The sequence below is a fragment of the Opisthocomus hoazin genome, chromosome 20 (assembly GCF_030867145.1).
Source record: "Opisthocomus hoazin isolate bOpiHoa1 chromosome 20, bOpiHoa1.hap1, whole genome shotgun sequence".
In the NCBI taxonomy this organism is placed as follows: domain Eukaryota; kingdom Metazoa; phylum Chordata; class Aves; order Opisthocomiformes; family Opisthocomidae; genus Opisthocomus; species Opisthocomus hoazin.
The window spans coordinates 5,128,859-5,155,137 of record NC_134433.1 but is presented as its reverse complement, the minus strand read 5'-3'; the positions used below and the strand labels follow the sequence as shown (position 1 = coordinate 5,155,137).

At 68.0% G+C, this 26,279-nt stretch overlaps 1 protein-coding gene across 4 annotated transcripts in view; it reads left to right on the top strand.

Annotated features, from left to right (window-relative positions):
* The window catches only part of HIP1 (huntingtin interacting protein 1), a 56,531-nt gene extending 34,714 nt beyond the window's left edge, over nt 1-21,817 (top strand). For 3 of the 4 annotated variants that reach the window (XM_075440237.1, XM_075440239.1, XM_075440240.1), the window contains exons 2-31: nt 662-725; nt 1,329-1,471; nt 1,878-1,934; nt 2,411-2,491; nt 4,430-4,506; nt 4,782-4,843; nt 6,419-6,559; nt 7,056-7,113; nt 10,580-10,655; nt 11,617-11,748; nt 12,326-12,423; nt 12,573-12,645; nt 13,013-13,196; nt 13,312-13,400; nt 13,487-13,603; nt 13,685-13,786; nt 15,769-15,963; nt 16,090-16,237; nt 16,359-16,445; nt 16,549-16,656; nt 18,048-18,184; nt 18,275-18,385; nt 18,499-18,557; nt 18,691-18,784; nt 19,034-19,134; nt 19,248-19,353; nt 19,585-19,708; nt 19,862-19,923; nt 20,465-20,576; nt 21,724-21,817. In XM_075440237.1, coding sequence (XP_075296352.1) covers nt 662-725; nt 1,329-1,471; nt 1,878-1,934; nt 2,411-2,491; nt 4,430-4,506; nt 4,782-4,843; nt 6,419-6,559; nt 7,056-7,113; nt 10,580-10,655; nt 11,617-11,748; nt 12,326-12,423; nt 12,573-12,645; nt 13,013-13,196; nt 13,312-13,400; nt 13,487-13,603; nt 13,685-13,786; nt 15,769-15,963; nt 16,090-16,237; nt 16,359-16,445; nt 16,549-16,656; nt 18,048-18,184; nt 18,275-18,385; nt 18,499-18,557; nt 18,691-18,784; nt 19,034-19,134; nt 19,248-19,353; nt 19,585-19,708; nt 19,862-19,923; nt 20,465-20,576; nt 21,724-21,734 — 3,009 coding nt within the window. In that variant the 3' untranslated portion in view covers nt 21,735-21,817. Of the gene's footprint in view, nt 1-447; nt 564-661; nt 726-1,328; nt 1,472-1,877; nt 1,935-2,410; nt 2,492-4,429; nt 4,507-4,781; nt 4,844-6,418; nt 6,560-7,055; nt 7,114-10,579; nt 10,656-11,616; nt 11,749-12,325; nt 12,424-12,572; nt 12,646-13,012; nt 13,197-13,311; nt 13,401-13,486; nt 13,604-13,684; nt 13,787-15,768; nt 15,964-16,089; nt 16,238-16,358; nt 16,446-16,548; nt 16,657-18,047; nt 18,185-18,274; nt 18,386-18,498; nt 18,558-18,690; nt 18,785-19,033; nt 19,135-19,247; nt 19,354-19,584; nt 19,709-19,861; nt 19,924-20,464; nt 20,577-21,723 lie in introns of those variants that run through there. The other variant, XM_075440238.1, reaches the window with a different exon arrangement.
* The last annotated feature ends 4,462 nt before the right edge of the window (nt 21,818-26,279 follow it).

Genomic DNA, 26,279 nt, shown 5'->3' with positions numbered 1-26,279 from the left:
CGCAGCTCCCCGAGGGGCAGAAACGGGGTCGGGCGAAAAATCCTGCCCGGCAAACGCTGCCATCGGCTGCCGCTGCCTCCCCGGAGGCCCAAGGGGGCACGGGCTCCGCGGCGTGGGGGTCCCGGGTCCCCGGCGTGGCGAGGCAGAGAGCGCAGGGCAGCTTGCGGGCAGGGCTGTGCTGGGGGGAGGCTGCCCCCCAGCCCTGCCTGCCCCACGGCAGCCCCAGTCCTGCTCCGCTCTGCAGCCCGTGGGGGTCTCGCCGTCCCACCGACGGATTCCCCGTGCGCCCCGGGACGCCCTCGCCACTCAGCCCCCCCGGAAAGCGGAGCGGGAGCCGCCGGCTCGGAGGGCAAGCGGAGGGGTTTGCCTTCCCTCTGCCCGTCCCACCACCCCAGGGGCAGGAGAGGGTCCTTGGTGGTCGTTATTGTGCGGGGTGAGCGAGTCCTGGCAGCGGCTGAAGCCAGCGGATGCCAACCACATCCCAGAAAGGCATCCGGCGGCGGGCAGCATCCAGCTGGCACGAGCAGGGGCCGGGGTCCTGGACGGGACCCAGCCACCGACAGGTGCCCGGGGGGGTCCCGGCGGGTGGGGGGAGCCAGGGTGGGGGGGACACCCGACCCCTTCCATCCTCATTTCCCCCCACCCCGCTTCTCTTTTGCAGACCGTCAGCATCAATAAGGCCATTAATGCGCAGGAAGTGGCTGTCAAGGAGAAGCACGCCAGAAATATCCTTCCCGAAGCCGGGCGTGGGAGCGGGGCCGGGGCCGCCCGGAGAAGGGCCGGCGGCGAGGCGGCGCGGGGGGAGAGGTCCGGTGCAGCCGGGCCGGCGCAGCGAGCTGGCTGCCGGGGTGCCGAGGGCGGCTGGGTGGGATCCTGGGGGGCTCTGGATGATGGTTGGGGTTTTTTTCCGTCACGGCACGGGGTCCTTCTTCCTTTGCTTGCCACCGGGTGCCCAGCTCTGTGCTCCCGGCGCTGCCATCCCGCGGGCGGGTGACAGGGACAGATGCCCGCAGCAGGGTGTCTACCCTGGGGCGAGGATCCTTGATCCCCAGGGGTGCTTGTCACCCAAAGCAGATCCCTACGACCCCGGCAGCGCAGCCGGGAAGGCTCGGCAGGGGCACAGCCCCAGCCCCGAGCGTGCCACGGTACTCCCGGAGCGGTGGTGTGGGGCTGGAGGAGAGGGGACAGCGGGTGCCACCCTTGGGGACAGCGTGTGCCCAGGCTCGGCAGCTTGTCATCTCCCGGGCTCCCCTCGCTCTGCCGGTGGTGGGGTGGCCGCTCTCCGTCCCCGCCGCGGGGCAGAGGAGCGTTTCCTTGACCGCCAGCACCATGCATCCTGGGCACGCACCACGAGAAGGGGGCACAGACCTTCTGGGCGGCGGTGAACCGGCTGCCGCTGTCGGGCAACGCCGTGCTCTGCTGGAAGTTCTGCCACGTCTTCCACAAGCTGCTCCGGGACGGCCACTCCAACGTGAGTGTCGCGGGCTCGGCTCGGCGGCTGCCCCGCGGCCGAATCCTTCCCCCCACGGGGCGGTGGGAGGTGCTGGTGGGTCGGTGCCCTGCTGGGGGTCTGTCCTGGGTGGGGACCCCTCCGCACTCGCTTTACCGGAGCCCTCCCGGCGCTGCTCTGCCCGCAACCCGCCGGTGCCGGAGGAGACAGCTTGGCACGGGGCTTCGGCGCAGGAGCCATCGGGAAGGGTCCTCCTGCCCCGTGCGTGGATGGGGAAACTGAGGCACGCTGGGGACACTGCCGGCGGGCTGCAGGGTCGGGGCCACGTCCAGACCTCCCGCTCCCTGCCCCGACTGCCGGCTCGAAGGGTGCCGGTGCCTTGCCCCGGTGCTCTGCCTGCTCCCTGTCACCACCGTCGTTCCTCCAGGTCCTGAAAGACTCCGTGAGATACAAGAACGAGCTGAGCGACATGAGCAGGATGTGGGTAAGCGGCCGAGCCCGCCGGCTGCACGGTGGGGACACCACGGTGGGGACACCCCGGGGGTCGCTGGGCCGGGCTGGGGGCTTGGGGGGGGTGTTGGCTTGGGCAGTGGTCTCGCCCGGGAGGAGCCCGGCTCCGAGGGCTGGGCAGACGCTGACCCGTGGCTGCTGTGACCTCCCCGGGCTGGGTTTGCCCGTCGCGTTCGGTGTCCCCTTCCCCCAAAATCAAATGCCGGCTCCCTATTTGATGGCAAAACCCGGTAAAACTTGGCTCGGGCGGTCAAACGCAGCGTTGAAACCTGCAGAGGAGGAGGTGAAAAGGTCCTGACCTTATGGCACGCCAGCCCGCAGCCCGTGTGTCGGCGAGGAAGGCTTTGGCTGGGTTTTGGGGGGGGGATTGGGGGGGGTCACTCGGGCTGCAAGGGGAGGAGGCTTCTCCGCAGCCTGCCCTGGGTCTCACCGGCGTTTCTGTCTCCCCAGGGCCACCTGAGCGAGGGCTATGGGCAGCTCTGCAGCATCTACCTCAAACTGCTGAGAACCAAGATGGAGTTCCACACCAAGGTGAGCGTCGGGCCGACGCCGCAGCCGCAGCCGGGGTGGGCGATGGGGCCAAAGCGGTGGCAATGTTACGGTGCAGGACGGGGCTGGCAGAGCCGTCCCGGTGCTGTCACCACCGAGGGTCCTGTCCCCTGTCGTGGCTGTCCTGCTGCCTCCGTGAAACATGTCCCAGGCTGCCAGGGTCCGTCCTTAGCCTGGATAAAACGTGGCCCAGGGATCAGCGCCGTGGGGACGGGCGGTTTCGGGGTGGATCAGGACTCCTTGGAGGCACCTGGGCTGGGAGCTGGGGGGCTACAAGAAGCAGTAAGAGACCCCCAGCTTTGGGGTGCACGTCCACTCCCAGGTATCCTAGATGGGCAGCGATGGAAGAGGCGGTGGGGTTCTGGAGTGGGGAGGGCTTGCAGGGGCCATGCCGTGGGAGCAGCTCCCGCCCGTCCCCAGCGCTGCCCTGCCCAGATGTGCGGGGGCTAAAGCAGGGCCGGGCAGGAGGCAGGGCAGGGGCTGCGCCGAGCCGTGAATCCTCCTGGAAAACCCGGCGGCAGACCCTGGCTTTTCTGTGTCACCACGAACACGGGGGTTTGGGCTGCGGGGGTGTCCCTGTCGGTGCACGGAGGAGGATGGGCAGCGTGGAGGGTTATTCGCCACAGTCAGCAAAGCAGAAATTAAATAGGTGTGGGCAGAAACCTCCCTTTGCCTGGGACCGACGTTTGGGTACAAGGCACTCTAGTGCTTTCTAAAACGAGGTTTTTATATGGGCAGGAGAACGGGAGTGGGAGCAGCCAGTCAGCCTGGAAACTCGCAGATGATGGGGAAATAAGGAGTAACTTTGTCTGAGCACCGCTGAGCGTGCACAGCCTGGTTCTTCCCAGCAGAACTTCCACAGTCACGGGTTGAAGGTTTCTCTGTGAGCACCCGGTTCATCGCAGACCAGAAATCCCACCTTAGATTTATCAGGGAAATCAGGGCGAGGTAGCCCAGAGCAAACCTCTCGGTCCCCAGCAGCCTCGGTGCTCCCAGGGCTCCGTCGCCTGCCCCGCTTGGTGAACGTCACCGAGGCTGCGGGATCGGCCCCGGGAGAATCCCAGGGGACCATCCCGGGTGGGTTTTGTCCCCCACCATCAGGAGCTTTTTTCCAGCCTGCTGGTCAGGTCCCTGCTTGGGGCTGGCCTTTGGAGGGGGTGCCCCCGCTCCAGGTCTGCTCCGCGCCGTGCCAGCTGCCGGGGGTGGCGGGGAGCATCTTCATAGCAAGGGCGAAGTGCCCTCCCGTGCCTGGGGAAGCCACGCTCACCTTGACAGAGCTCCTTATCTGGGCAGATGCGACAGGGTGGGATAGAACAGAAGAAGTCTGTGGCATTAAGATAGCGGCACGCTGCCAAGAGGAGAGTGGGAAATCGTGGTGGGTGCCTTCGGGCACCCTCGTCCCCACGGCAGGCGGCTGCGGCAGCTTTGGTGCCCGTGGCGGTGCCTTCCTTTCGGAGCTCTGCTGGAAAGAGGTGTTTTGTGGAGCCCGGCTGTGCCCGTCGCCCCGACGGTTTGGAGCTGTGGTGTGACCTTCCCCAAAACGCCGGGGCAGCGTGGCGAGGCTTTGCCCACCGGAGCAGATACTGACTCCTTCCCCGCCAGCTCTCGGCGATGCCGTGCGCGAGCTGGTGGCCCCATCTCCTCCCTGCTCCGCGGGTTCCTAAGCCCAGGGAGAAGCGGCTTTTCTGGCTGGAGAGAACACGGGCACCACGGGTGGGGGCTGCTGTGGTCACCCAGGGCTCAGCAGACCTCGCGTTAGCCCCCTTCCCCCCCGCATCGCTCCCTGGGCGCCTCTGAAGAGCTGTCCCAGTGCCTGGCACTGAGGCCGCTGGCCGGACCGGCAACCCCGGTGCTCCCAGCGCGGTGGCCGAAGCAGGGGATCCTCCGAAACCCTTTCCCGACTCGTGTTTCCCCACGCAGAATCCCCGCTTCCCCGGCAATCTCCAGATGTCCGACCGGCAGCTTGACGAGGCGGGGGAGAACGACGTCAATAATTTGTGAGCGCGGGGCCGGGCTGGGAGGTGAGGGAGGGGGACGGGTGCGGGCAGGGTGGGCTGGCACTGCCCACCCTCCCCAGCGCACCGCCGCGCCGGGGACGGGACCTCGCACCTTCTCCCCAGCCCTGCCACGGGTGCCGGGAGCGGGCAGAGCCCCCCGGGCAAGGCTGGTGCTTCCACGCCGGAGCACCCGCTCGTCCCTCGGGGCCGGCGCCGGACACGGGTGGAGGTGGCTGTAAGGATGCTCCCCAGCCACCCTCATCCTTTTTTCCCAGTTTCCAGCTGACGGTGGAGATGTTTGACTACCTGGAGTGCGAGCTGAACCTCTTCCAGACGGGTGAGCCGTGCCGGCGGTCGGGGTCGGGGGTTCAGGGGGGCTGAGCTGCGCTGGGGGGAGGCTCCAGGAAGGGTGCTGTCTGCAGGCAGCACCACAGCTCATCTCTTTTCTGCCTGCTTTACCCAAATCATCATTAGCCGAAGTCCCTGCGTGCCGTGCTGCCTCGTGGCAGCGCCGCGGGGCTCGCCGCGTCGCTCCGTCCCGCTCCGCGTGCATCGCTTCCACCGCCCCAGCCCCGGGCTCTCCGCTCCCGCAGCCGCCCCGGGCTTCGTTTCTTCTCGTCTTACCTGTGGGCTCGCGACAGGGTTTGGTTTTCGTTAGCAGCAAACGCAAGCTGCTGCGGGTGTCTGCAGCGGTGCGGGCGCTGGGCGAGGCCTGGGAGCATCCTGCCTTCCCCCCGCGCCAGCAGGCAGCGGGGTGGAAACGGGCCGGTCTCGATCTGCAGGGCTGTTCACGGGCTTCTGCACGGCTGGGCCGGAGCAGGTTTGGGGTGAATTAAAGCAGTTCTGGGGCAAGCCTTCGCCCACTGCGTGCGCGGGGCTGTGGGTGCTGGCGGGACGGGGCTGCGTTTGGACGGGGCTGGAGCGTGGCCCTGGTCTCGGGACGGTGCTGGTGCCGAGGGGCTCATCCCTGCGGCGCAGCCCCAATCCCCGGAGCGCTCCCGGGCGCTCCCGCTGCTCTGCCCGGCAGAGCGGGGCTGGGAGGTGACGGAGTTGCCACCTTCGGCCGCCCCGGCACGAGACGCGATTTGATCTGACGTGGGCAGAGGATCACGGGCACGAGGCGCTGCCGGCTGCTCCCGGCTGTTTCCGGAGCATCTCCCCGGCATGCGCAGGTGCCAGCGGTGACGGGCAGAGCACAGGGGCTGTGTGCCCTCGGGGGGGCCGGCAGCTCTGCCCAGGGACCCGGCGGGTCTCAGGACCGGGCACCGCCAGCCCACGGTGCCAGGCTGAAGGGTTCCCACGCCAGCGGGAGAGTCCCGGGTGGGGATTTCCCCTCCCGCTGGGCCAGCAAATGGCTACGGGGTGGCCAGCTGGGGGGTCCCCAGGGGCCAGCGGGTCCCTTGCTCCAGGTGACGGCTGCGGACGCGGCGTGGCACCCGCCGGTGCTGCCAGAGCCTGATCTGGCGCTACAAGGATGATGAGGGGACTGGAACATCTCCCCTGCGAGGAGAGGCTGAGGGAGCTGGGCTTGTTCAGCCTGAAGAAGAGAAGGCTGCGAGGGGACCTTAGAAATGCCCATAAATATCTGCAGGGTGGGGGTCAGGAGGATGGGGCCAAGCACTTTCCAGTGGTGCCCAGTGACAGGACAAGGGGCACCGGGCACAAACTGAAGCAGAGGAAGCTCCAGCTGAACCCGAGGAAGAACTTCTTCCCTCTGAGGGTGACGGAGCCCTGGCCCAGGCTGCCCAGGGAGGCTGTGGAGTCTCCTTCTCTGGAGATATTCCAGCCCCGCCTGGCCGCGGTGCTGTGCAGCCTGCTCTGGGTGACCCTGCTTGGGCAGGGGGTTGGGCTGGGTGACCCACAGAGGGCCCTGCCAACCCCCACCATTCTGTGAGTCTGTGATTCCCCGCAGTGTTCAGCTCCCTGGACATGTCGCGCTCGGTGTCGGTGACGGCCGCGGGGCAGTGCCGCCTGGCCCCGCTCATCCAGGTGATCCTGGACTGCAGTCACCTCTATGACTACACTGTCAAGCTGCTCTTCAAGCTCCACTCCTGTGAGTGTCCCCAGCGCGGCTGCTTGGGGCAGGGGGGGACGCAGAGGGGACGCCGGGGCTCACGGCCCTGCTCGGGCTGGGCTCTTCTCCCCCAGCTCCTTCCCAGCCTCTCCGGGGGGCGAGGGAGTCACCAGGGCGAGGGACGGGAGATGCAAGCGCCGCGGGACCGAGCCGTCCCAGGACCCTGCCCTGCCAAACGCCCCTCGGCCACGGGGACGGTGCCCACCGGGAGCTCGCCCGGCTTTGGGCAGGGGCTGACTGCAAAGCCCACAGCCCCCGGGACCTCAGATCGTGGTGCTGGTGCCTGAGCAGCAGCTCGCTGCCCTGGGGGTGCCCAGGGGGGGCACGAGCCCCTCCTGCAGTGGGGTGCTGAGCCCGGAGCGTTCCGATCCCGGAGGAGGGTGGCCATCCCTGGGAAAGACCCATCCCCACATGGGTTGTCCCCTGGCCCGGCGTGGGGATGCCCGGTGACGTTTCCTCTTGGTGCTTCTTCCAGGTCTGCCGGCGGACACGCTGCAGGGCCACCGGGACCGCTTCCTGGAGCAGTTCAGAAAGTGAGTGCCCGGAGCTGGGGTGCTGGCTCTGCCCGCGGCCGGGGGTGCTCGGGGGGTGCTCCCAGGGCGGGGGGAGCGCAGAGGGACCCGGAGCCCCCGTGCCGGGGCTCAGCAGCCGAGCGATGGAGACGGGGGAAGCGCAGGAGCCCTTCTTGCTTGGGGCTCTGAAGTCCAGCCTGCTTCGAGCTCTCGGCTTTCCCTGGAGCTTCCTCCAGGACAGCCGCTCCGCTTGGCTAATCCGCAGCTATGGAACTACCAGCTAACGGCCTTATTAATTAATAATAATAATAATATTAATTAATAATAATAATTAACGGCCTCTGACGGCAGGTCCGACAATTTAAACCCCTCAAAGCGTTTAATTGCAGTTTTACGTGCAATTTGCTGCTGGCGTGCTGAGACGCTGAGCGCGGGGGGTGGGGGTTGCCTGTGGGGACACCCGGGGATGCCCCGGGCTGGGTGTTCGGTGAGCAGGGTGCTGGGCACCCTTAGCAGCATTTTTCTGGCTGCAGTGAGTCCGTTGGGAGAGGGATGCGGGAGAATGCAAGGAGCTCATGGAGGTGGTTCGAGATGCTGCTGCAGCAGGGAGGGTCCTTCCCTGGGGGGTCTCACGGTCATGGCGCTGGGGGCAGGGGACAGGGAAAAGAGGTTTTATCCCCCCTCACAGCTCGGTGGAATTTCAAAAAACAAATGCCAGTTGCACGAAGCCAAGGGAGCTTGTTTAAGGGGCAGCCAAAGGATGAAGCTGAGGAGGGCTCCACGAAGAGCCCTGCAGAGAGCCTGGGTGCCAGGGATGCTGCGGGGTGGGGTGGTGGAGCAGAGGCGGCTGTTGGGTGGGAAAAGCCACCCCTGCAGGGACACGGACGGAAGAGGACAGGGTAAAGCTGGTGGCACCTGTGGCTGTCCCAGATTAGGGCATCGCTAAGAGCGATTTGAAAAGCAGCAGATGAAGGGTGGAGGAGGAGGGAGCCAGAGCCGAGTCATGGTCACGCGGTTGCCCGACCTTGGCCGTGAGGGTGGCTGCGGTGCTGCTGGAGCATCGCCCGTGCCCGGGGAGCGTTGTGCTGCTGGCTGGTCAAAAGGTCTCCAGGGTAAAAAGGGCTCCTCCATGGAAAGGGCAGCGGAGGGGCTGGCACGGCGCTGGGCACGGTGGGGAAGCGAGGAGCGGGAGAGGGTCCCCAGGAAGCAGACGGCGTGGGATGGGGCGGGCGCTGCTGCGTGCGGGGGGTGGGCGTTGGGTTCGTGAGAAGCCATGAGCTGCTGCAGGGTGGTGCGCGGTGGGAGCAAGGACATTTATTTCCAAAAGCTCTGGGGAAAAGTGGAACCGCCCTGAGAAATGTGGATGGCACCAAGCTGGGTGGTGTGGGAGGGACGGGGTGGCATCCAGAGGGACCTGGACAGCCGGGAGGAGCGGGGCCATGTGAGCCTCATGAAGTTCAACCAGGCCAAGGGCAAGGTCCTGCAGCTGGGTTGGGGCAACCCCCAGTGCCAGCACAGGCTGGGGGAGGGAGGGATGGATGGATGGATGGATGGATGGAGGGGGAGGGGTGGATGGATGGAGGGAGGGATGGAGGGAGGGGTGGATGGATGGAGGGATGGAGGGATGGATGGATGGAGGGATGTATGGATGGATGGATGGATGGAGGGATGGATGGATGGAGGGATGTATGGATGGATGGATGGATGGATGGATGAATGGTTGGATGGAGGGATGGATGGATGGATGGATGGATGGATGGATGGATGGATGGATGGATGGATGAATGGTTGGATGGAGGGATGGATGGATGGATGGGGAGCACCCTGCAGAGAAGGAGTGGGGGATGCTGGTGGGTGACAGACGGGACATCAGCCGGCCACGTGCGCTGGCAGCCCCGAAGGCCAAGCGTCTCTTGGGCTGCGTCCCCAGCAGCGGGGCCAGCGGGGCGAGGGAGGGGATGCTCCCCCTCTGCTCCCCTCTCCTCAGCCCCCCTGCAGCCCTGCGCCCAGCTCGGGGGTCCCCACCACAAGACAGCGCTTGGAGACAGAGCGAGGGGGGGTGAGGCTGGACATCGGGGAGGAATGTTCTGCGCTGAGGGTGCTGAGGCCCTGGCACTGGGTGCCCGGAGAAGCTGTGGCTGCCCCATCCCTGGCCGGGTTCAAGGCCAGGTTGGACGGGGCTGGGAGCAGCCTGGGCTGGTGGAAGGGGTCCCTGCCATGGCAGGGGTTGGGCTGGATGGGCCTCGAAAGTCCCTGCCAACCCAAACCACTCCGTGAGCCCACGATGCTGTGAGATGTGAGGGCGGTTCTCCCCTGGGCTGGTGACAGTGCAAAGGACAGGAGACAGATGCTGGTGCTTCGTACCGGGGGGTGTCTCGGGGCGATCCCAGCCTCGGTGCTGGAACCGGTCCTCTCCCCACATTTTAAATGAGATCGAAGAAGAGCGAGCAGCGAAGTGCCGCGGCCTCTGGCAATTATTTGGGGCAGTGAAAGGCAAAGTGGCCGCTGAGAGCAGCAGGAGGGCGTCGCGGCGCCGAGGGACGGCTCGATTCAAGGTCACAAACGGCAAACCAGCGCCCACGGGGAAAAAACCCACCCGGCGCGGACGTCAGCAGACGGCAGGGCTGTCCGTGGGCTCTGCCCACCCAGGCCAGAGACCCTGGGGCGGGTGGCGACAGCGCCGAGATGCCGAGCGGGATGCTGGGGTGGGCTGGAAGTGAGAGGGAGCTGCGAGAGGGAGCTGCGAGCAGCGCGGCCGGGGCTGCCCCGGAGCCCCAGCTCTTGGTCGTCTCATCGTGCGCAACCCAAAGGCAGCGACCTGGCAGGAGGTGGGACGGCGAGGGTGGAGAGCCCTCGTGATGACGGGCTGCTCTGGATGCCGGCGTCGGGAATCCAGGAGAGGGGCAGCCCTGGGAGGTGCCCTGCGGAGGGCTGGAGATGATGGTGCAGCCGTGGCCTCCAGGCTGGAAGCCCTCAGCCCACCGGTGGCCGGGGCCGCAGCAGGAGCAGTGGTGATGTTTCTCAGCTGTCCCTGGGAGCAGTGGTGATGTTTCTCAGCTGTCCCCTCAAGCTGTGGCCGTGGTGAGGACAGCACAGGGAGCTGGCTGGACCTCAGCACAACCCGATGCAGCCATTCTGCTGCGGTTCATGGCTTTGTAGACTCACAGAGTTATTTGGGACTTTTGAAGATGGCCCAGTCCAACCTCCCTGTCGTGGCCGGGGACGTCTTTCACTAGATCAGGTTGCTGGTATCCTTCTCCCTGCTCATCAGGTCCTGGGTCCCTCCCGCCAGAGGCAGGAGGCTGGTGATGGGGTCTTCAAGGACCTGCCATGGGTTTGGTGGTAGGACACACCACCATCCCCTCCCCTGCAGCGCGGCGGCCTGGTGACACCCTCCCGGGGCCAGGCGAGGGGTTGGAGCCACCCACGTTTGGGCTGGAGTGTCTGGGTTGGGCAAGAGTCCTCAACCATTCCGTGCCCCTTGCAGGCTGAAGGACCTCTTCTACCGCTCCAGCAACCTGCAGTACTTCAAACGGCTGATTCAGATCCCGCAGCTGCCGGAGGTGAGACCCCGTCGTCCCCAGTCCCCACGCTCGCTGTCCCCGTGGCCAGCAGTAGCAGTGGGGCTGGTGACACTGGGAGAGTGTCCAAAAAGGGTCACCTGCCACCTTGCCTGGCATCCTGGGGCTGGTGGCAACGCGGGGCTGGTGGGGCCTGAGGCTCATCCATGCCTCTCTCCCTGGGGGGGATCCTGCGGGATGGAGCTGCCGCTCCGGCCGGGGGCTGGGACCCCCTCGCACCGACCCTCAGCCCTTGCTGGGCTCCTTCCCGGTGGGTGCTGGCTCCATCCCGGTGGGTGCTGGCTCCGTCCCGGTGGGTGCTGGGCTCCATCCCGGTGGGTGCTGGCTCCATCCCGGTGGGTGCTGGCTCCTTCCCGGTGGGTGCTGGCTCCATCCCAGTGGGTGCTGGCTCCTTCCCGGTGGGTGCTGGGCTCCATCCCGGTGGGTGCTGGCTCCATCCCGGTGGGTGCTGGCTCCGTCCCGGTGGGTGCTGGCTCCATCCCGGTGGGTGCTGGCTCCTTCCCGGTGGGTGCTGGCTCCGTCCCGGTGGGTGCTGGCTCCTTCCCGGTGGGTGCTGGGCTCCATCCCGGTGGGTGCTGGCTCCTTCCCGGTGGGTGCTGGCTCCATCCCGGTGGGTGCTGGCTCCGTCCCGGTGGGTGCTGGCTCCATCCCGGTGGGTGCTGGCTCCTTCCCGGTGGGTGCGGGCTCCGTCCCGGTGGGTGCTGGGCTCCATCCCGGTGGGTGCTGGCTCCTTCCCGGTGGGTGCTGGCTCCGTCCCGGTGGGTGCTGGCTCCATCCCGGTGGGTGCTGGCTCCTTCCCGGTGGGTGCTGGCTCCTTCCCAGTGGGTCATGGCTCCGTTCCCACGGGTGTGGGCACAGCCAGCTCAGCACCGGGGCAGGATTTCGCCCATCCGTGCGGCAGTGCCAGTTCTCCCCCCCCAGCCGCGCTCCCCTCCCTCTCCAGAACCCTCCCAATTTCCTTCGCGCCTCGGCGCTGTCGGAGCACATCAGCCCCGTGGTGGTCATCCCCGCCGAGGCATCCTCGCCCGACAGCGAGCCCATCACGGACCTGGTGGAGATGGACACGGCCTCGCAGGTGAGCCACCGCCGCGCTGCCCGTGCCCCTCGGCTGCGGAGAGGACGATGGGTGCCCTTGCGCTCCGAGACCGGGCTTATTTCTCCAAAACCATGCCATGGTGGGGGCTGAGACGGCGGGGGTGGCCTCGGGCACTGGGGAGCATCGCTGCGGGGGGCCGTGCGGGTGCTGGGTGTTGCGTGTGGGTGCTGCTAGGTCTGAGCCGGGCTGGCTTCGTCTCGCCGTGCTGCTCAGTGGTTTGGTGCCCTCCAGTGATGGCCAGCTGGAGATGTTCGGCTTCCCAGCATCGCTCCTCAGCTCTGCGCGCTGGCGTTAGGGCTTCTCGCCCCTCTCCACCAAGGGTTGTCCCCGGGAGCTGTTTGGGGAGGGCAAGGGGCGTAAGGTGGCATGGCGCTGGGGAGCTTCCAGCCCCGGGAGTTGGGTGGGGAGCGACCAGAGGTGCTCCCATGGTCAGCACCCTGGGAGCAGCGGGGGGCTGAGCCGGGACCCGAGCAGGTGGCAGCCCCGGGACAGGGAGGGGACGAGGGCTGCCGGGTGGCGGTGGGCTCACTGCAGCTCCGCGCCGCTCTCCCCGCAGAGCCTGTTCGACAATAAGTTTGACGACCTCTTCGGCAGCTCTTTCGGCAGCGACCCCTTCAACTTCAACAGCCAGAACGGGATGAACAAGGATGACAAGTGAGCAGTCCCGGTGATGCCACGGCGGTGGCCGGGGTGGGACCGGGAGCTGCTGCGGCACCACGGCCGTGGCGGCACAGGGGACGTGTCCCCACGGTGCCGGCGTGGCTGGTGGCCCTGAGGATGCGCCCGCTGTCTCTCCTTCCCAGGGACCGGCTAATCGAGCAGCTTTACGGGGAGATCGCTGCGCTGAAGGAGGAGCTGGAGAACTTCAAGGCCGAGGTGGGTGACAGCCATCTGATGGTGTCACACGGTGTGGCAGCCCGGGGGTGGGATGAGACCCGCTGCGGGGAGTGGGGCTGGTGGGGCAGTGGCTGGGGCCCAGGGTGGGCAAGGTGGTGACCCTGTCCGTGTGTCCTTCCCTGTCCCCGAGGGCTTCCACATCCGTGGCGCAGCCATCCCTGCCCGTGCTGGGGGTCCCCAGCTGTGCTGGGACGGGGGGACCAGGCTCACCCCCACTGCCCAGCACCCTCAGTGCTTCACCCTGCTGCATCTGGGGCTCGGCGGGGTACCGGGCGGTACCGGCGGGCATCGAGCGGTGCCGGCGGTGGCCAAACGCCACCGGGCTCTGCCGGCTGCCGTCCCGCAGAGCGCGCGGGGCGCGGTGCAGCTGCGGGGCCGCGCCAGCGAGCTGGAGGCCGAGCTGGCCGAGCAGCGGCACCTGAAGCAGCAGGCGCAGGACGAGAGCGAGTTCCTGCGCGCGGAGCTGGAGGAGCTGAAGAAGCAGCGGGAGGACACCGAGAAGGCACAGAGGAGCCTGACCGAGATCGAAAGTGAGCGGGGCGGAGCCGGGCAGCCGGCTCGGGGCGGGGGGTGAGCCCTGGGGCGGGGGGTCCCTGGGGTGGGGGGTCCCGGGTGCTCACCGCGGCGTCACTGCATGCGTGGCAGGGCGGGCGCAGGCCAACGAGCAGCGGTACAGCAAGCTGAAGGAGAAGTACAGCGAGCTGGTGCAGAACCACGCGGACCTGCTGCGGAAGGTGGGCTCCCCAAGACCCCCCTGCACCCCCCTTCCCGGCCGAGTCGCCCGATGCCGGGGATTGCCGAGCTCCTCTGCTGTCCCCAGAACGCGGAGGTGACCAAGCAGGTGACGGTGGCCAGGCAGGCGCAGGGGGACGTGGAGCGGGAGAAGAAGGAGCTGGAGGACTCCTTCCAGCGGGTGAGCGAGCAGGCGCAGAGGAAGGTGAGTGGGGACGGGGGCGATGCGTGGCGGGGGGACGCTCCGTGCCGCGCCGGTGCCACCGACCTCTCTTCTCGCCCGCAGTCGCAGGAGCAGGCGGAGGTGCTGGAGACGCTGAAGCGGGAGCTGGCGGCCAGCAGACAGGAGCTGCAGGTCCTGCAGGGCACCCTGGAGTCCAGCACGCAGGTGAGAGCCCGTGGGTGGCCCCCCCAGCCCCCCAGGGCCGACGAAGGAGAGCTCTGCCTGCCGTCGCGGCGCTTCGGCGAGGTGTTGCCCATCCAGCAGGCACTGTGATTCTGTACTGGAGACATCGGTTACGAGCTTAGAAAACCTATGTGACATTAGACCTTTACTAATAATACTGGCTTTGCAACTAATAATGGCTGGTTAATCTGTCAGGAGGTATAGAATTCTGAGAATTATTAGCATGAAAGAAAAATTCATTGCATTATGTTGCTTATTGGTTTTTGTGAAGCCTTTGACACCATTTCCCACCGCATTCTCCTGGAGAAATTGGCTGCTTATGGCTTGGATGGGTGGGTAAAAAACTGGCTGGATGGCCAGGCTCAAAGAGCGGTGGTGAATGGAGCTGAATCCAGCTGGCGTCTGGACACGAGCGGTGTTCCCCAGGGCTCAGTTTTGGGTCCGGTCTTGTTCCACATCTTTATCAATGATCTGGGTGAGGGGATTGAGTGCTCCCTCAGTAAGTTTGCAGGTGACACCAAGCTGGGTGGGAGTGTTGATCTGCTCAAGGACAGGAAGGCTCTGCAGAGGGGTCTGGACAGGCTGGATCGATGGGCCGAGGCCAACTGTGTGAGGTTCAACAAGGCCAAGTGCCAGGTCCTGCCCTTGGGTCACACCAACCCCACGCAACGCTGCAGGCTTGGGGAGGAGCGGCTGGAGAGCTGCCTGGCGGAAAAGGCCCTGGGGGTGCTGGTCAACAGCCGGCTGAGCAGGAGCCAGCAGTGTGCCCAGGTGGCCAAGAAGGCCAAGGGCATCCTGGCTTGGGTCAGGAGTGGTGTGGCCAGCAGGAGTAGGGAGGGGATCGTGCCCCTGTACTCGGCACTGGTGAGGCCACACCTCGAGTCCTGTGTTCAGTTTTGGGCCCCTCACTCCAAGAAGGACATTGAGGGGCTGGAGCGTGTCCGGAGAAGGGCAGCGAGGCTGGGGAGGGGTCTGGAGAACAAGTCTGATGGGGAGCGGCTGAGGGAGCTGGGGCTGTTCAGTCAGGAGAAGAGGAGGCTGAGGGGGGACCTCATCGCTCTCTGCAGCTGCCTGAAGGGAGGGTGGAGTGAGGGGGGGGTTGGTTTCTTCTCCCAAGCAGCAAATGATAGGACAAGAGAAAACAACCTCAAGTTGTGCAAGGGGAGGTTTAGGTTGGCTAGTAGGAAAAATTTCTTTAGTGAAAGAGTGGTCAGGCGTTGGACCAGGCTGCCCAGGGAGGTGGTGGAGTCACCATCCCTGGAGGTATTTAAAAGACAAATAGAAGTGGCACTTGGGGACTTCGTTTAGTGGGACTTGGCAGTGCTAAGTTTGCGGTTGGACTTGATGATCTTTGAGGTCTTTTCCATCCTAAATGATTCTAATACCCGCTGTTGGCCTGATAACCAGCTCCCTGTCTTCGTCCTCCCCGCATCGAGACGGGTTTGATGATGGTACCAGGGGGTTTAACGCTGCTGGGTGCGAGAGCGGGCAGAGCAACGGCCTCCAGCAGCAGGGACCGTTGAACAAAATCCCTGCAGGAGCAGGGTCACAGAATCACAGAACGTTAGGGACCTCTGTGGGTCCCCCAGCCCAGCCCCCTGCCCAAGCAGGGTCACCCAGAGCAGGGGGCACAGCACCGCGTCCAGGTGGGGCTGGAATATCTCCAGAGAAGGAGACTCCACAGCCTCCCTGGGCAGCCTGGGCCAGGGCTCCGTATGCTGACGGTCATAATAAAAGTGAATTTTCACAGATAAAAGTGAAAGGGCTCCCCAGGGAGCCTCAGCCTGCCCTGGGTGCTGTGAGGGTGCTGCTGGGTGGTGGGTGATGCGGGGCTGTGACCCACACGGGCTGCGACGCACGGAGTGGGGACGGTCAGGGTGGCCCAAGCCTGGAAGACGAACCAGTCCCCAAACTGGAGGGTTCCCTCTCGGCACAGCCCCGACTGCTGTTTCGTGCCCACCCAGGCGGGAGCGGAGCAGAGCACCCGGATCGCCGGCCTGGAGCGGGAGAGGGACAGCCTGAGCCAGGCAGCGGAGCGGCACGGGGAGGAGATGGCGGCGGCGCGGGCTGAGCTGCAGCGGCTGCGGGACACGCTCAGCCGCGAGCAGGAGAGCAGCAGGATGGACCTGGAGATGCTGCGGACCCAGCTGAGAGAGAAGGTACCAGGGGGCATCACCGGCGCGGGGCATCCCGGCATCGCCCTCGCTGCCGAGCCGCGGGGTGCTCGGAGCTGGGGCGCGGGGTGGTTCCCGGCGGGCGCCGTGACCCCCGCGCCGGCTCGGCAGGAGAGCGGGGAGCGGGCGCTGCAGCGGCGCGCGGCCGAGGAGCAGCTGGCCCTGCTGCGGGGCACGGCGCGGGAGGCAGAGCGGATGGTGCAGGATGCCCTCGCTCGCCTGGAGGACCCCGCTCACATCGGCTGCACCGGCTCGGCAGGCGAGTGCCCCAAACCTGGCGCTACCCCAGCCTGCCGCCACGCGAAGTCCCCGTCCCCGCTGTGCCACGGGCCGTGCCAACGTGCCGCCGTGTTTGAGTCCTGCCCGCTGTCTGCCTGCAGATTGCCTCCTGTCCCGGACGCTGGCAGCCTCCGAGTGCGTGGAGCGGCTGCGGGACGCGCACGGCCAGTACCTTTCCAACCACGCAGGTGGGCAGGGGCTGGGCGGGGGGCGAGGGGCAGCCCCGGCACTCGTGGGCCGGGTGGGCAGCGCCCGCTGGGGCTGAGGGCTGTGCCCGCTCTCGCGCCGCAGCCGTGGGCTCCCTGCTGCCCTGCCTGGCCCTCTTCGCCCACCTGGTCAGCGACAGCCTGCTGCAGGGCAGCGCGACCTCCCACGTGGCCCCCGTGGAGCCCGCCGACCGTGAGTGCTGGGGCAGGGGGCTGGGGGGGCAGGGGTCACAGCAGGCAGGGTGCTGCGGTGGGCAGGGGACTGGGTGGGCAGCAGCCACAGCAGGCAGGGTGCTGGGGTGGGCAGGATGCTGTGGTGGACAGGGGACTGGGTGGGCAGGGTGCTGGGTGGGCAGGGTGCTGGTGAGGGCAGGGTGCTGTGGTGGGCAGGAGTCTGGGTGGGCAGGGGACTGGGTGGGCAGCAGCCACAGCAGGCAGGGTGCTGGGGCAAGTAGGGTGCTGTGGTGGGCAGGGGACTGGGTGGGCAGGGTGCTGGGTGGGCAGGGTGCTGGTGAGGGCAGGGTGCTGTGGTGGGCAGGGGTCTGGGTGGGCAGGGGACTGGGTGGGCAGCAGCCGCAGCAGGCAGGATGCTGGTGAAGGCAGGGTGCTGTGGTGGGCAGGATGCTGTGGTGGGCAGGGGACTGGGTGGGCAGGGTGCTGGTGAGGGCAGGATTCTGGGGTGGGCAGCAGCTGCAGCAGGCAGGGTGCTGGTGAGGGCGGGGTGCTGTGGTGGGCAGGGGACTGGGTGGGCAGGGTGCTGGTGAGGGCAGGATGCTGGGGTGGGCAGGATGCTGTGGTGGGCAGGGGACTGGGTGGGCAGGATGCTGGTGAGGGCAGGATGCTGGGGTGGACAGCAGCCACAGCAGGCAGGATGCTGGTGAGGGCAGGGTCCACAGCAGGCAGGATGCTGGGGTGGGCAGGGTGCTGGTGAGGGCAGGGTGCTGTGGTGGGCAGGGGTCTGGGTGGGCAGGGGACTGGGTGGGCAGGATGCTGGTGAGGGCAGGGTGCTGGTGAGGGCAGGATGCTGTGGTGGGCAGGGGACTGGGTGGGCAGGATGCTGGTGAGGGCAGGATGCTGGGGTGGACAGCAGCCACAGCAGGCAGGGTGCTGGGGTGGGCAGGGTCCACAGCAGGCAGGATGCTGGGGTGGGCAGGGGACTGGGTGAGCAGGGTGCTGGTGAGGGCAGGGTGCTGGGGTGGGCAGGGGACTGGGTGGGCAGGGTGCTGTTGAGGGCAGGATGCTGGGGTGGTCAGCAGCCACAGCAGGCAGGATGCTGGGGCAAGTAGGGTGCTGGGGTGGGGAGGGGACTGGGTGGGCAGCAGCCGCAGCAGGCAGGGTGCTGGTGAGGGCAGGGTGCTGTGGTGGGCAGGGTGCTGGTGAGGGCAGGATGCTGGGGTGGACAGCAGCCACAGCAGACAGGATGCTGGGGCGGGCAGGGTCCACAGCAGGCAGGATGCTGGGGTGGGCAGGGGACTGGGTAGGTAGGGTGCTGGTGCTGGTGCGGGCAGGATACTGGGGCGGGCAGGGGCCGGGCGTCTCTGTGCCCACGTCCAGCACCCTCAGCTGCCTGTCGTGCCCGCGCAGGTCTGCTGGAGCTGTGCAAGCAGTGCGGCAGCGAGGCCGTGAGCTACCTCAGCGCCCTGCAGGACCCGGGCACGGTGGAAGACGCCGACTGCGGCGCGGTGATGACGTGCCTGGGCCGGATCAGCGCCATCGGGGAGGTGGGTGCCCGCGGAATGGCGTCGGGCCGTGGCGGGCGCTGCTGGAGGGGCTGTGCCACCCCCGGACGGTACCTTTCTTCCCGTCCCCAGGAGCTGCGGCCCCGAGGGCTGGACGTCAAGCAGGAGGAGCTGGGTGACCTCGTGGACAAGGAGATGGCGGCCACGGCGACGGCCATCGAAACGGCGGCCGCCCGCATCGAGGTGAGGGTCGCCACGTGCCGCGAGGCACCCATGGGTGCCATGCCTGCCGGGACCGCCGGCACGAGGCCGGGATGGCGTGCAGGGCTCAGCGCGGTCGCTCCCCCCTCTGCCAGGAGATGCTGAGCAAAGCCCGGGCTGGTGACACTGGAGTCAAACTGGAAGTGAACGAGAGGTGATGATGGACCAGGGGGCTGGAGAGAGCCGGGCAGGCAGGATGGAGCCCGGCGCTGCGGGCAGAGCGGCGGCCCCTCGGCGCGGGGGTCTCCCTGCCCTACGAGCGGGGCTCAGTGGGGTTTGTCCGGCAGGATCCTGGGCTCCTGCACGGGCCTCATGCAGGCCATCCACGTCCTGGTGCTGGCCTCCAAGGACCTCCAGCGAGAGATCGTGGAGAGCGGACGGGTGAGCCGGGGCGGCAGGCGCTGGGCAGCGGGGTCACTGCGCCCTTGCCGGGGACGTGCTGCGCCGAGCCTTGGTCCCCGGGGTGTCACGGGGGTCCCTGGTCTCCCTCCCCGTGACGCCCGGGTTCAGAGTCTGCCCAGCTCCAAAGTGAAACCCTGACTCGCTCCGTTCCCCCGGGAACGGTTTGGGGGTCCCGGGCCCTGCCACCCCCTCGTCCCCAGCGCGTGACCGTCCCCTTCCCGGCGGCAGGGCGCGGCGTCCCCCAAGGAGTTTTACGCCAAGAATTCCCGCTGGACCGAGGGCCTCATCTCCGCCTCCAAGGCCGTCGGCTGGGGTGCCACCGTCATGGTGTACGTGCCGTTGTCACCGGAGGGAGGGCGGGAAGGGTGGCAGGGTGCTGCCGTCCCCGCGGGGAGGGGACGGCGGGAGGGTGCTCCAGCCCCCTCTCCGTGCCGTCCCGCAGCGACGCTGCCGACCTGGTGGTGCAAGGCAAGGGGACCTTCGAGGAGCTGATGGTCTGCTCCCGGGAGATCGCGGCCAGCACCGCGCAGCTGGTGGCTGCCTCCAAGGTAGGAGCCCCCCGCCCTGGGAGGGGGCCCCCCGCCGCTGCCGGCGTCACCCGGCAGCCCCCAGCCCGTCGCCGCGCTCTGCTCTGGACGATGCTCCGTCCCCGAGCGGGCAGCTCTCCCAGCCGTGGGTTGGGGTGACCCTGGGGACACGGCGTGGTCACCCCAAAACCGTGGGGCCGGTCGTGCTGGCGCGGCGCGGTGTCAGCGCACCCCTCCTGGCTGTGCCGGCAGGTGAAGGCGGACAAGGACAGCGCCAACCTCTGCAAGCTCCAGCAAGCCTCCCGCGGCGTCAACCAGGCGACGGCCGCCGTGGTGGCCTCCACCAAGGCCGGGAAGTCACAGGCGGAGGAGAAAGGTAAGCGCGGGGCGGCGGGAGGGCAGAGCCGCCCCGAAACCTCGCGCTCGCCGTCTCCGGTCGGCCGTGCCGCTGGCCGGCGGCGTGGGAGCTGCCGGGGGTCCGAGCCGGGGAGCAGGGCTCGAGGCGGGCTGGTGGTGCGTTTCTCCGCAGACAGCATGGACTTCTCCAGCATGACGCTCACCCAGATCAAGCGCCAGGAGATGGACTCGCAGGTGGGAGGTTCCCCCCGCGTTTTGGGGAACGCACCCAATGGTGCCTCGCTTGGGCTAACGAGGGGCTGCCTGGGTGGGGGGAGAGGTGGTGGGCACCCTGCCCAGCTGCCAGACCCCGGGCAGCACCAGCTCGTGGTGACAGCCCCAAGGAGTGAAGGCAACGGATGGGTCTGCCCAGGAGCCGCCTGCGGTCGGTCCTCGAGCGTTCCCCGTGTCCCTGCCATGGCACGACAGCCCGTAACCTCCCCCTGCTCCTGCGTGCCCCCCGGGCTGCCCCCCAGCACCCACCCCCGCCTGGCCCGGGGCTCCCCACGGAGTGCCCCTTCGCTGGGTGCCCGCACCGGGTGCGCTGCCTTCACCACCCGAGCTCCGTCCCGTCCCCGGGGCCGCGTGCCATCGGAGCGCTCCTGGGATGTACCGCGGTGGCCTTTGGGCTCCATCGCGGGGAGGTGACGGGTGCAGGAGCGGGGTGCCCAGTCTGGCCCGGCTCCGGGGTGCCGGCTGTGGTGCCATTGGCCACGGCGTGCGGGGTGTCCTTCAGGTGCGGGTGCTGGAGCTGGAAAACCAGCTGCAGAAGGAGCGGCAGAAGCTGGGGGAGCTGCGCAAGAAGCACTACGAGCTGGCGGGAGTGGCGGAGGGCTGGGAGGAGGACGGTGAGCGGATCCGGGGCCCGCTCCGGCCGGGAAGGAGCGGGGTGGGATGGGGAAGCCCTGCCCGCAGTCCAGGCGGTGAGCGGGCGGGCGTTTATCTCCGGCTGGCGTAGGCGCAGCCCGGGGATAGTGAGCACACGTGGGCGAAGCCGTGGGGCTGCTGAGCCTGTGGGACCCACATCACAGAATCACAGAATCCCAGCAGGGCAGGGGTCACCCAGCCCAGCCCCCTGCCCAAGCAGGGTCACCCAGAGCAGGGGGCACAGCACCGCGGCCAGGCGGGGCTGGAATATCTCCAGAGAAGGAGACTCCACAGCCTCCCTGGGCAGCCTGGGCCAGTGCTCCGTCACCCTCCGAGGGAAGAAGTTCTTCCTCGGGTTCAGCTGGAGCTTCCTCTGCTCCAGTTTGTGCCCATTGCCCCTTGTCCTGTCGCTGGGCACCACTGGAAAGAGCCTGGCCCCATCCTCCTGACACCCACCCTGCAGATATTTATGGGCATTTCTAAGGTCCCCTCTCAGCCTTCTCTTCTCCAGGCTGAACAAGCCCAGCTCCCTCAGCCTCTCCTCGTAGGGGAGATGCTCCAGTCCCCTCCTCATCCTCGTAGCCGTCCACTGGACTCTCTCCAGTAGCTCCTGAACTGGGGAGCCCAGCACTGGACCCAGCACTGCAGATGGGGCCTCACTAGGGCAGAGCAGAGGGGGAGGAGACCCTCCCTGGACCTGCTGCCCACACTCCTCGTGATGCACCCCAGGATCCCATTGGCCTTCTTGGCACCCAGGGCACGCTGCTGGCTCATGGTCACCCTGTCATCCCCCAGCACTCCCAGTCCCTCTCCGCAGAGCTGCTCTCCAGCAGCTCAGCCCCAGCCTGTCCTGGTGCCTGGGGTTGTTCCTCCCCAGGAGCAGGACCCTGCCCTTGCCCTTGCTGAACCTCATCAGGTTCCTCTCTGCCCAACTCTCCAGCCTGTCCAGGTCACAGCCACCCAGTTTGGTGTCATCAGCAAACTGGCTGAGGGTGCACTCTAACTCTTCATCCCCCCAGGGCAGGGTGCTGCTGGGGCTCTGCCGCCCTGGGGACCCGGCAGGACGGGGTGGGGGGTGCGCGGGGCACCGCGTTGCTCCGCAGCCCCTTACCCCCCGTCCCCCTCCAGCTGCAGATTAACACCGGCGGCAGAAGCAGCGCGCAGGGGACACCCCCGCGGCGGGCTGGCACCCGGCTCGGCGCAGCCTTTTGGGGAGAACCCACGACAAACGGGTGCAAAAGCCACCCCGAAGCACACGTCCCCCGCGTCCCCCCTGCCAGGAGCCACCTCCAGCGCCGCAGCACCCAGAGCCGCCCGGGGAGACCCCGGAGCGAGGGCTCCCCGGGCCGCCCGCCGCAAACCACACGTGTATTTATTAGAGCTGCTTGGGGGTGGGTGGGGGTCTCCGGGGGGGGGGGGTCTTTAACCCTTTAGTTTTGTTTTTGCACAGATTTTCGGAACTCTTTGAGCCGAGGGTGGTCGGGGCTCTGCCGCCTCTCGCTGCTTCTCCAGCCTTAACCCGGTCCCCGGCTCAGCGCCAGCATCCCCCCCCCCACGGAGGAGCCGGCCCGGGGTCCCCGGGGTGCCGCCGGGGCGGGAGCCAGCTTTTGGGGTGCTGCTGGGCTTGGTGCTAGGCGTGCTCCCCCCTCGGCGGGGGCACCGAGTGCCTTTGGCCGCTGCGGGGTCGCTGGGGGGGGAGCGTTCCCGTGGGACAACGCAGGCGGGGGGATTGGGGTGCGGGAGGGAGTGGGGTGGGCAGCGGGAGGGGGGGCTGCTGTCAGCTCCTGCCCTCCATCCTGGGGGTGCTGCCCCCCCCCCGGAGCTGGGCTGCCCTGCCCCGACAGATCACTGTGTTCATGCCAGCAATAAACCCTCCGCAAGGTGCTGGGCGCGGGGCTGGGCGGCCGTGGTGCCACCGGCTCCTGGGGACGGGGGGTGGCTCTGGGGCGGCAGCGCAGGGGGTTGGGGGGGAAGCTGGGGTCCCCCAAAACCAGAGCACCCCAAAGGCAGATGGAGCAGCTCCCCCGCGCCCGCTCCCTCCGGGCTGGTGCCACCCCCGTGTCCTCGCCACCGTGGGCAGGGGGTGGCTGCGGGGCTGGCACCGGCCGGGGAACCTTTGTGCCTTGGAGCGGGGGGCTCGGAGGGCAGGGGGGTGTCTGCCAGCTCCGTGCCCCCCGGCTCGTCTCGCTGCGGCGGGGATGGGGACAGCAGCCTGCGCAGCGATGTCCCCGTCCCCGCGGTCCTGCCGGTGCTCCTTGCAGGGCCAGGGTGTCCAGCCTGGCACCATCGCTGCCGTTTCCAGGGGGGGGACACCCCGAGCAGCCCCTCGGGGGGCCGGGGGCGTGGGATGTGGCCTTTGTCCCTTTAGGAAGCGGTGGCATCGCCCAGGGTGGCGGGGCTGTCACCGCGTGCTCTCCCCGTGACGTCCCTTGGCTGGTGCTCAGAGCCATGGGACCCACCTGCCCCTGTCCCCCTGCCCGGCCGAGCCCCTCACCGTGGCCTCAGGGCTGCCGCAGCTGTACCCCATGCAGGGACCCCGTGTCCCCATGTCCCCTGCACCTGCTCCGTGCCCCCCATTCTGCCCGGGGCACCTCGGGGCTCCCCCCCGGGCTCCCGCAGCGTCGCCGTACCCCGACCCGGACGCAGAACCAACCGTCCCCTTCCTGCAGGACCCGGGGAGCCCCCCAATCCTCCCCGCTCTTTTTTGGAGTGAGGGGGGGTCTCACCCGCGCGGGGTACCCCCAACTACCTCAGGCCTCAGGGCCGGGTCGGGGGGCGGCGAGGGGGTCACGGTGGGGGCTCGGGGACGGTGACACCGCTCTCGGCCGAAGCCGCTTCTCCTCCTTTCCGTGTCTCGGCCGGGCGCTGGCGGGGGGAGCGTCCCCCACGTGGACCCCGGCGCTGGCGGGGGGACGGCGGGGGGGCCCCTCCGCTGCGGGTCGGGCTGGGGGTCAGGGTTTGGGGGGTTTTTTTTTTCATTGTAAAATAAGAATTCCTCTGTCGTGTGGTTTCGATTTTTCAATAAAGCCTTCAGCCCAGCGGTGCCGGCTCCGGGGTGCTGGGGCTCTGCCCTGATGGGGTGCTCAGCACCCCCCAAAAAAACAACTCGGGGCGATGCTGTGGAGGTGACCTGGGCGGTGATGTCCCCCTCCTGGCTGTGTCCCCAGGGCCACCCTGCACAGCACCTCTGTCCTGCCGTGGGAGGGGACCCGCACCTCGTCCCTGCTCAGCCCCGAGAAGCAGGGGTGGCTTTGGCCTCCCCGCCGCCCCGGTCCCTTCCCGGGGGGGGGACGCTGTGGAGACCACCCTGCCCTCCCCCGCTGAGCTGCGGGGCCACCCGGGCTGGGGGATGCTCGGGGGAATGTCCCCAGCCAGGCGTGACGTGGGGCAGGACGTCACGCTCCCGGGGTGACCCCCCCCGGGCAGCACCCACTGTGTCCCCCCCGACACCCCTGGGATGCAGAAAGCCCTGTGGCAGGCTGTCCCCGCAGCCCTGTCCTGTCCCCGCAGCCATGCCCTGTCCCCACAGCCCTGTCCTGTCCCCAGAGCCATGTCCTGTCCCCGCAGCCCTGTCCTGTCCCCAGAGCCATGCCCTGTCCCCGCAGCCCTGTCCTGTCCCCGCAGCCATGCCCTGTCCCCAGAGCCATGCCCTGTCCCCACAGCCCTGTCCTGTCCCCACAGCCATGCCCTGTCCTGTCCCCACAGCCATGCTCTGTCCCCACAGCCATGCCCTGTCCCCGCAGCCCTGTCCTGTCCCCACAGCCATGCCCTGTCCCCGCAGCCATGCCCTGTCCCCACAGCCCTGTCCTGTCCCCACAGCCATGCTCTGTCCCCACAGCCATGCCCTGTCCCTGCAGCCCTGTCCTGTCCCTGCAGCCCTGTCCTGTCCCCGCAGCCCTGTCCTGTCCCCAGAGCCATGTCCTGTCCCTACAGCCGTGTTGTCCACAGTCCTGCCCTGTCCCCACAGCCATATTCTGTCCTCACAGCCATGAATTGTCCCCACAGCCATGCCCTGTCCCCACAGCCATGCCCTGTCCCCACAGCCATATTCTGTCCTCACAGCCATGAATTGTCCCCACAGCCATGTCCTGTCCCCACAGCCGTGTTATTCCCACCCGCAGCCCTGCCCTGTCCCCACAGCCATGCTCTGTCCCCACCCGCAGCCCTGTCCTGTCCCCACAGCCGTGCCCTGTCCCTGCAGCCCAGCGTTGTCCCCACAGCCATGTCCTGTCCCCACAGCCGTGTCCTGTCCCCACGGCCATGCCATGTCCTCACATCCATGAATTGTCCCCGCAGCCATGCCCTGTCCCCACAGCCGTGTTGTCCCCACCCGCAGCCCTGCCCTGTCCCCACAGCCATATTCTGTCCTCACAGCCATGAATTGTCCCCGCAGCCATGCCCTGTCCCCGCAGTTGTGCCCTGTCCCCGCAGCTGTGTTCAACGCGGTCCCGTGCCACCATCCCTGCCGTGGTCCCCTGCTCTGCAGGGGATGGAGCAGGGCTGCGGGCAGCACTGCCCTGGGTACCCGCGTCCCCCCGGGAGCCAGCCGCAGCGGCCTGCCCGCGGTCCCCAGCACCGCGGCGGGTGGCTCGTCCCCAGCCCTGCCCCGCCGAGCGGGCTGCTGGCGGTGGCACCCTTGGGCCGGGGCAGGGGGACAGGGAGCTGGCCCTGCGGCCAGGGGAGTGTGGGGACGGGGGGGACAGGGGGGTCACAGGGGCTGGAACGGCGCAGGGGGGCTGTAGGGGACAGGATGGGGACAGGGATTGGGAAAGGGGGGACACGGGGACTGGGACAGCAACGAGGATGCTGGGTTTGGAGTGGGGGTGGGAAAACGGGGCTCTGCGTGGGGACGGGGGGCTGGGGACAGGGGGACATGGGGTCGGGGAGACCCGAGGGCCAGTGGGGAACAGGGGCACATGGACTGGGAGAGGGGTGCAGATGGGGGACACTGGTGGGGACGGGAGGATGCAGGGGTCGGGACGGCGTCACAGAGGGGTCGGTGTGGGGGCAGAGGGGCTGGGGTGAGGCAGGGGTGATGATGGGGGACACTGGGGGGGTCAGGACAGGAGGACGCAGGGGTCGGGAGGGGGGAGACCTGAGGACCAGTGGGGGACAGGGGCACGCGGACTGGGAGAGGGGTGCAGACAGGGGACACTGGTGGGGACAGGGATGTGAGGACACAGGGGCTGGGACGGGGGAGAGCTGAGGGCCAGCATGGGGACTGGGGTGAGGATGGGGGACACTAGGGGGGACAGGAGGATGCAGAGGTCGGGATGGGGTCACAGAGGGGTCGGGGCAGGAGCAGAGGGGCTGGGATGAGGCAGGGTGAAGATGGGGGACACTGGGGGGCACAGGACGGGAGGACAGAGGTTGGGATGGGAGAGAGCCGAGGGCCAGCGTGGGGATGGGGGTGACGATGGGGGACACTGGTGGGGATGGGGACTGGAGGATGCAGGGGTCGGGAGGGGGGAGACCCGAGGACCAGTGGGGGACAGGGGCACGTGGATTGGGAGAGGGATGCAGACAGGGGACACTGGTGGGGACAGGGATGTGAGGACACGGGTTGGGACGGGGGAGAGCCGAGGGCCAGCGTGGGAACTGGGGTGAGGATGGGGGACACTAGGGGGGACAGGAGGATGCAGAGGTCGGGATGGGGTCACAGAGGGGTCGGGGCAGGAGCAGAG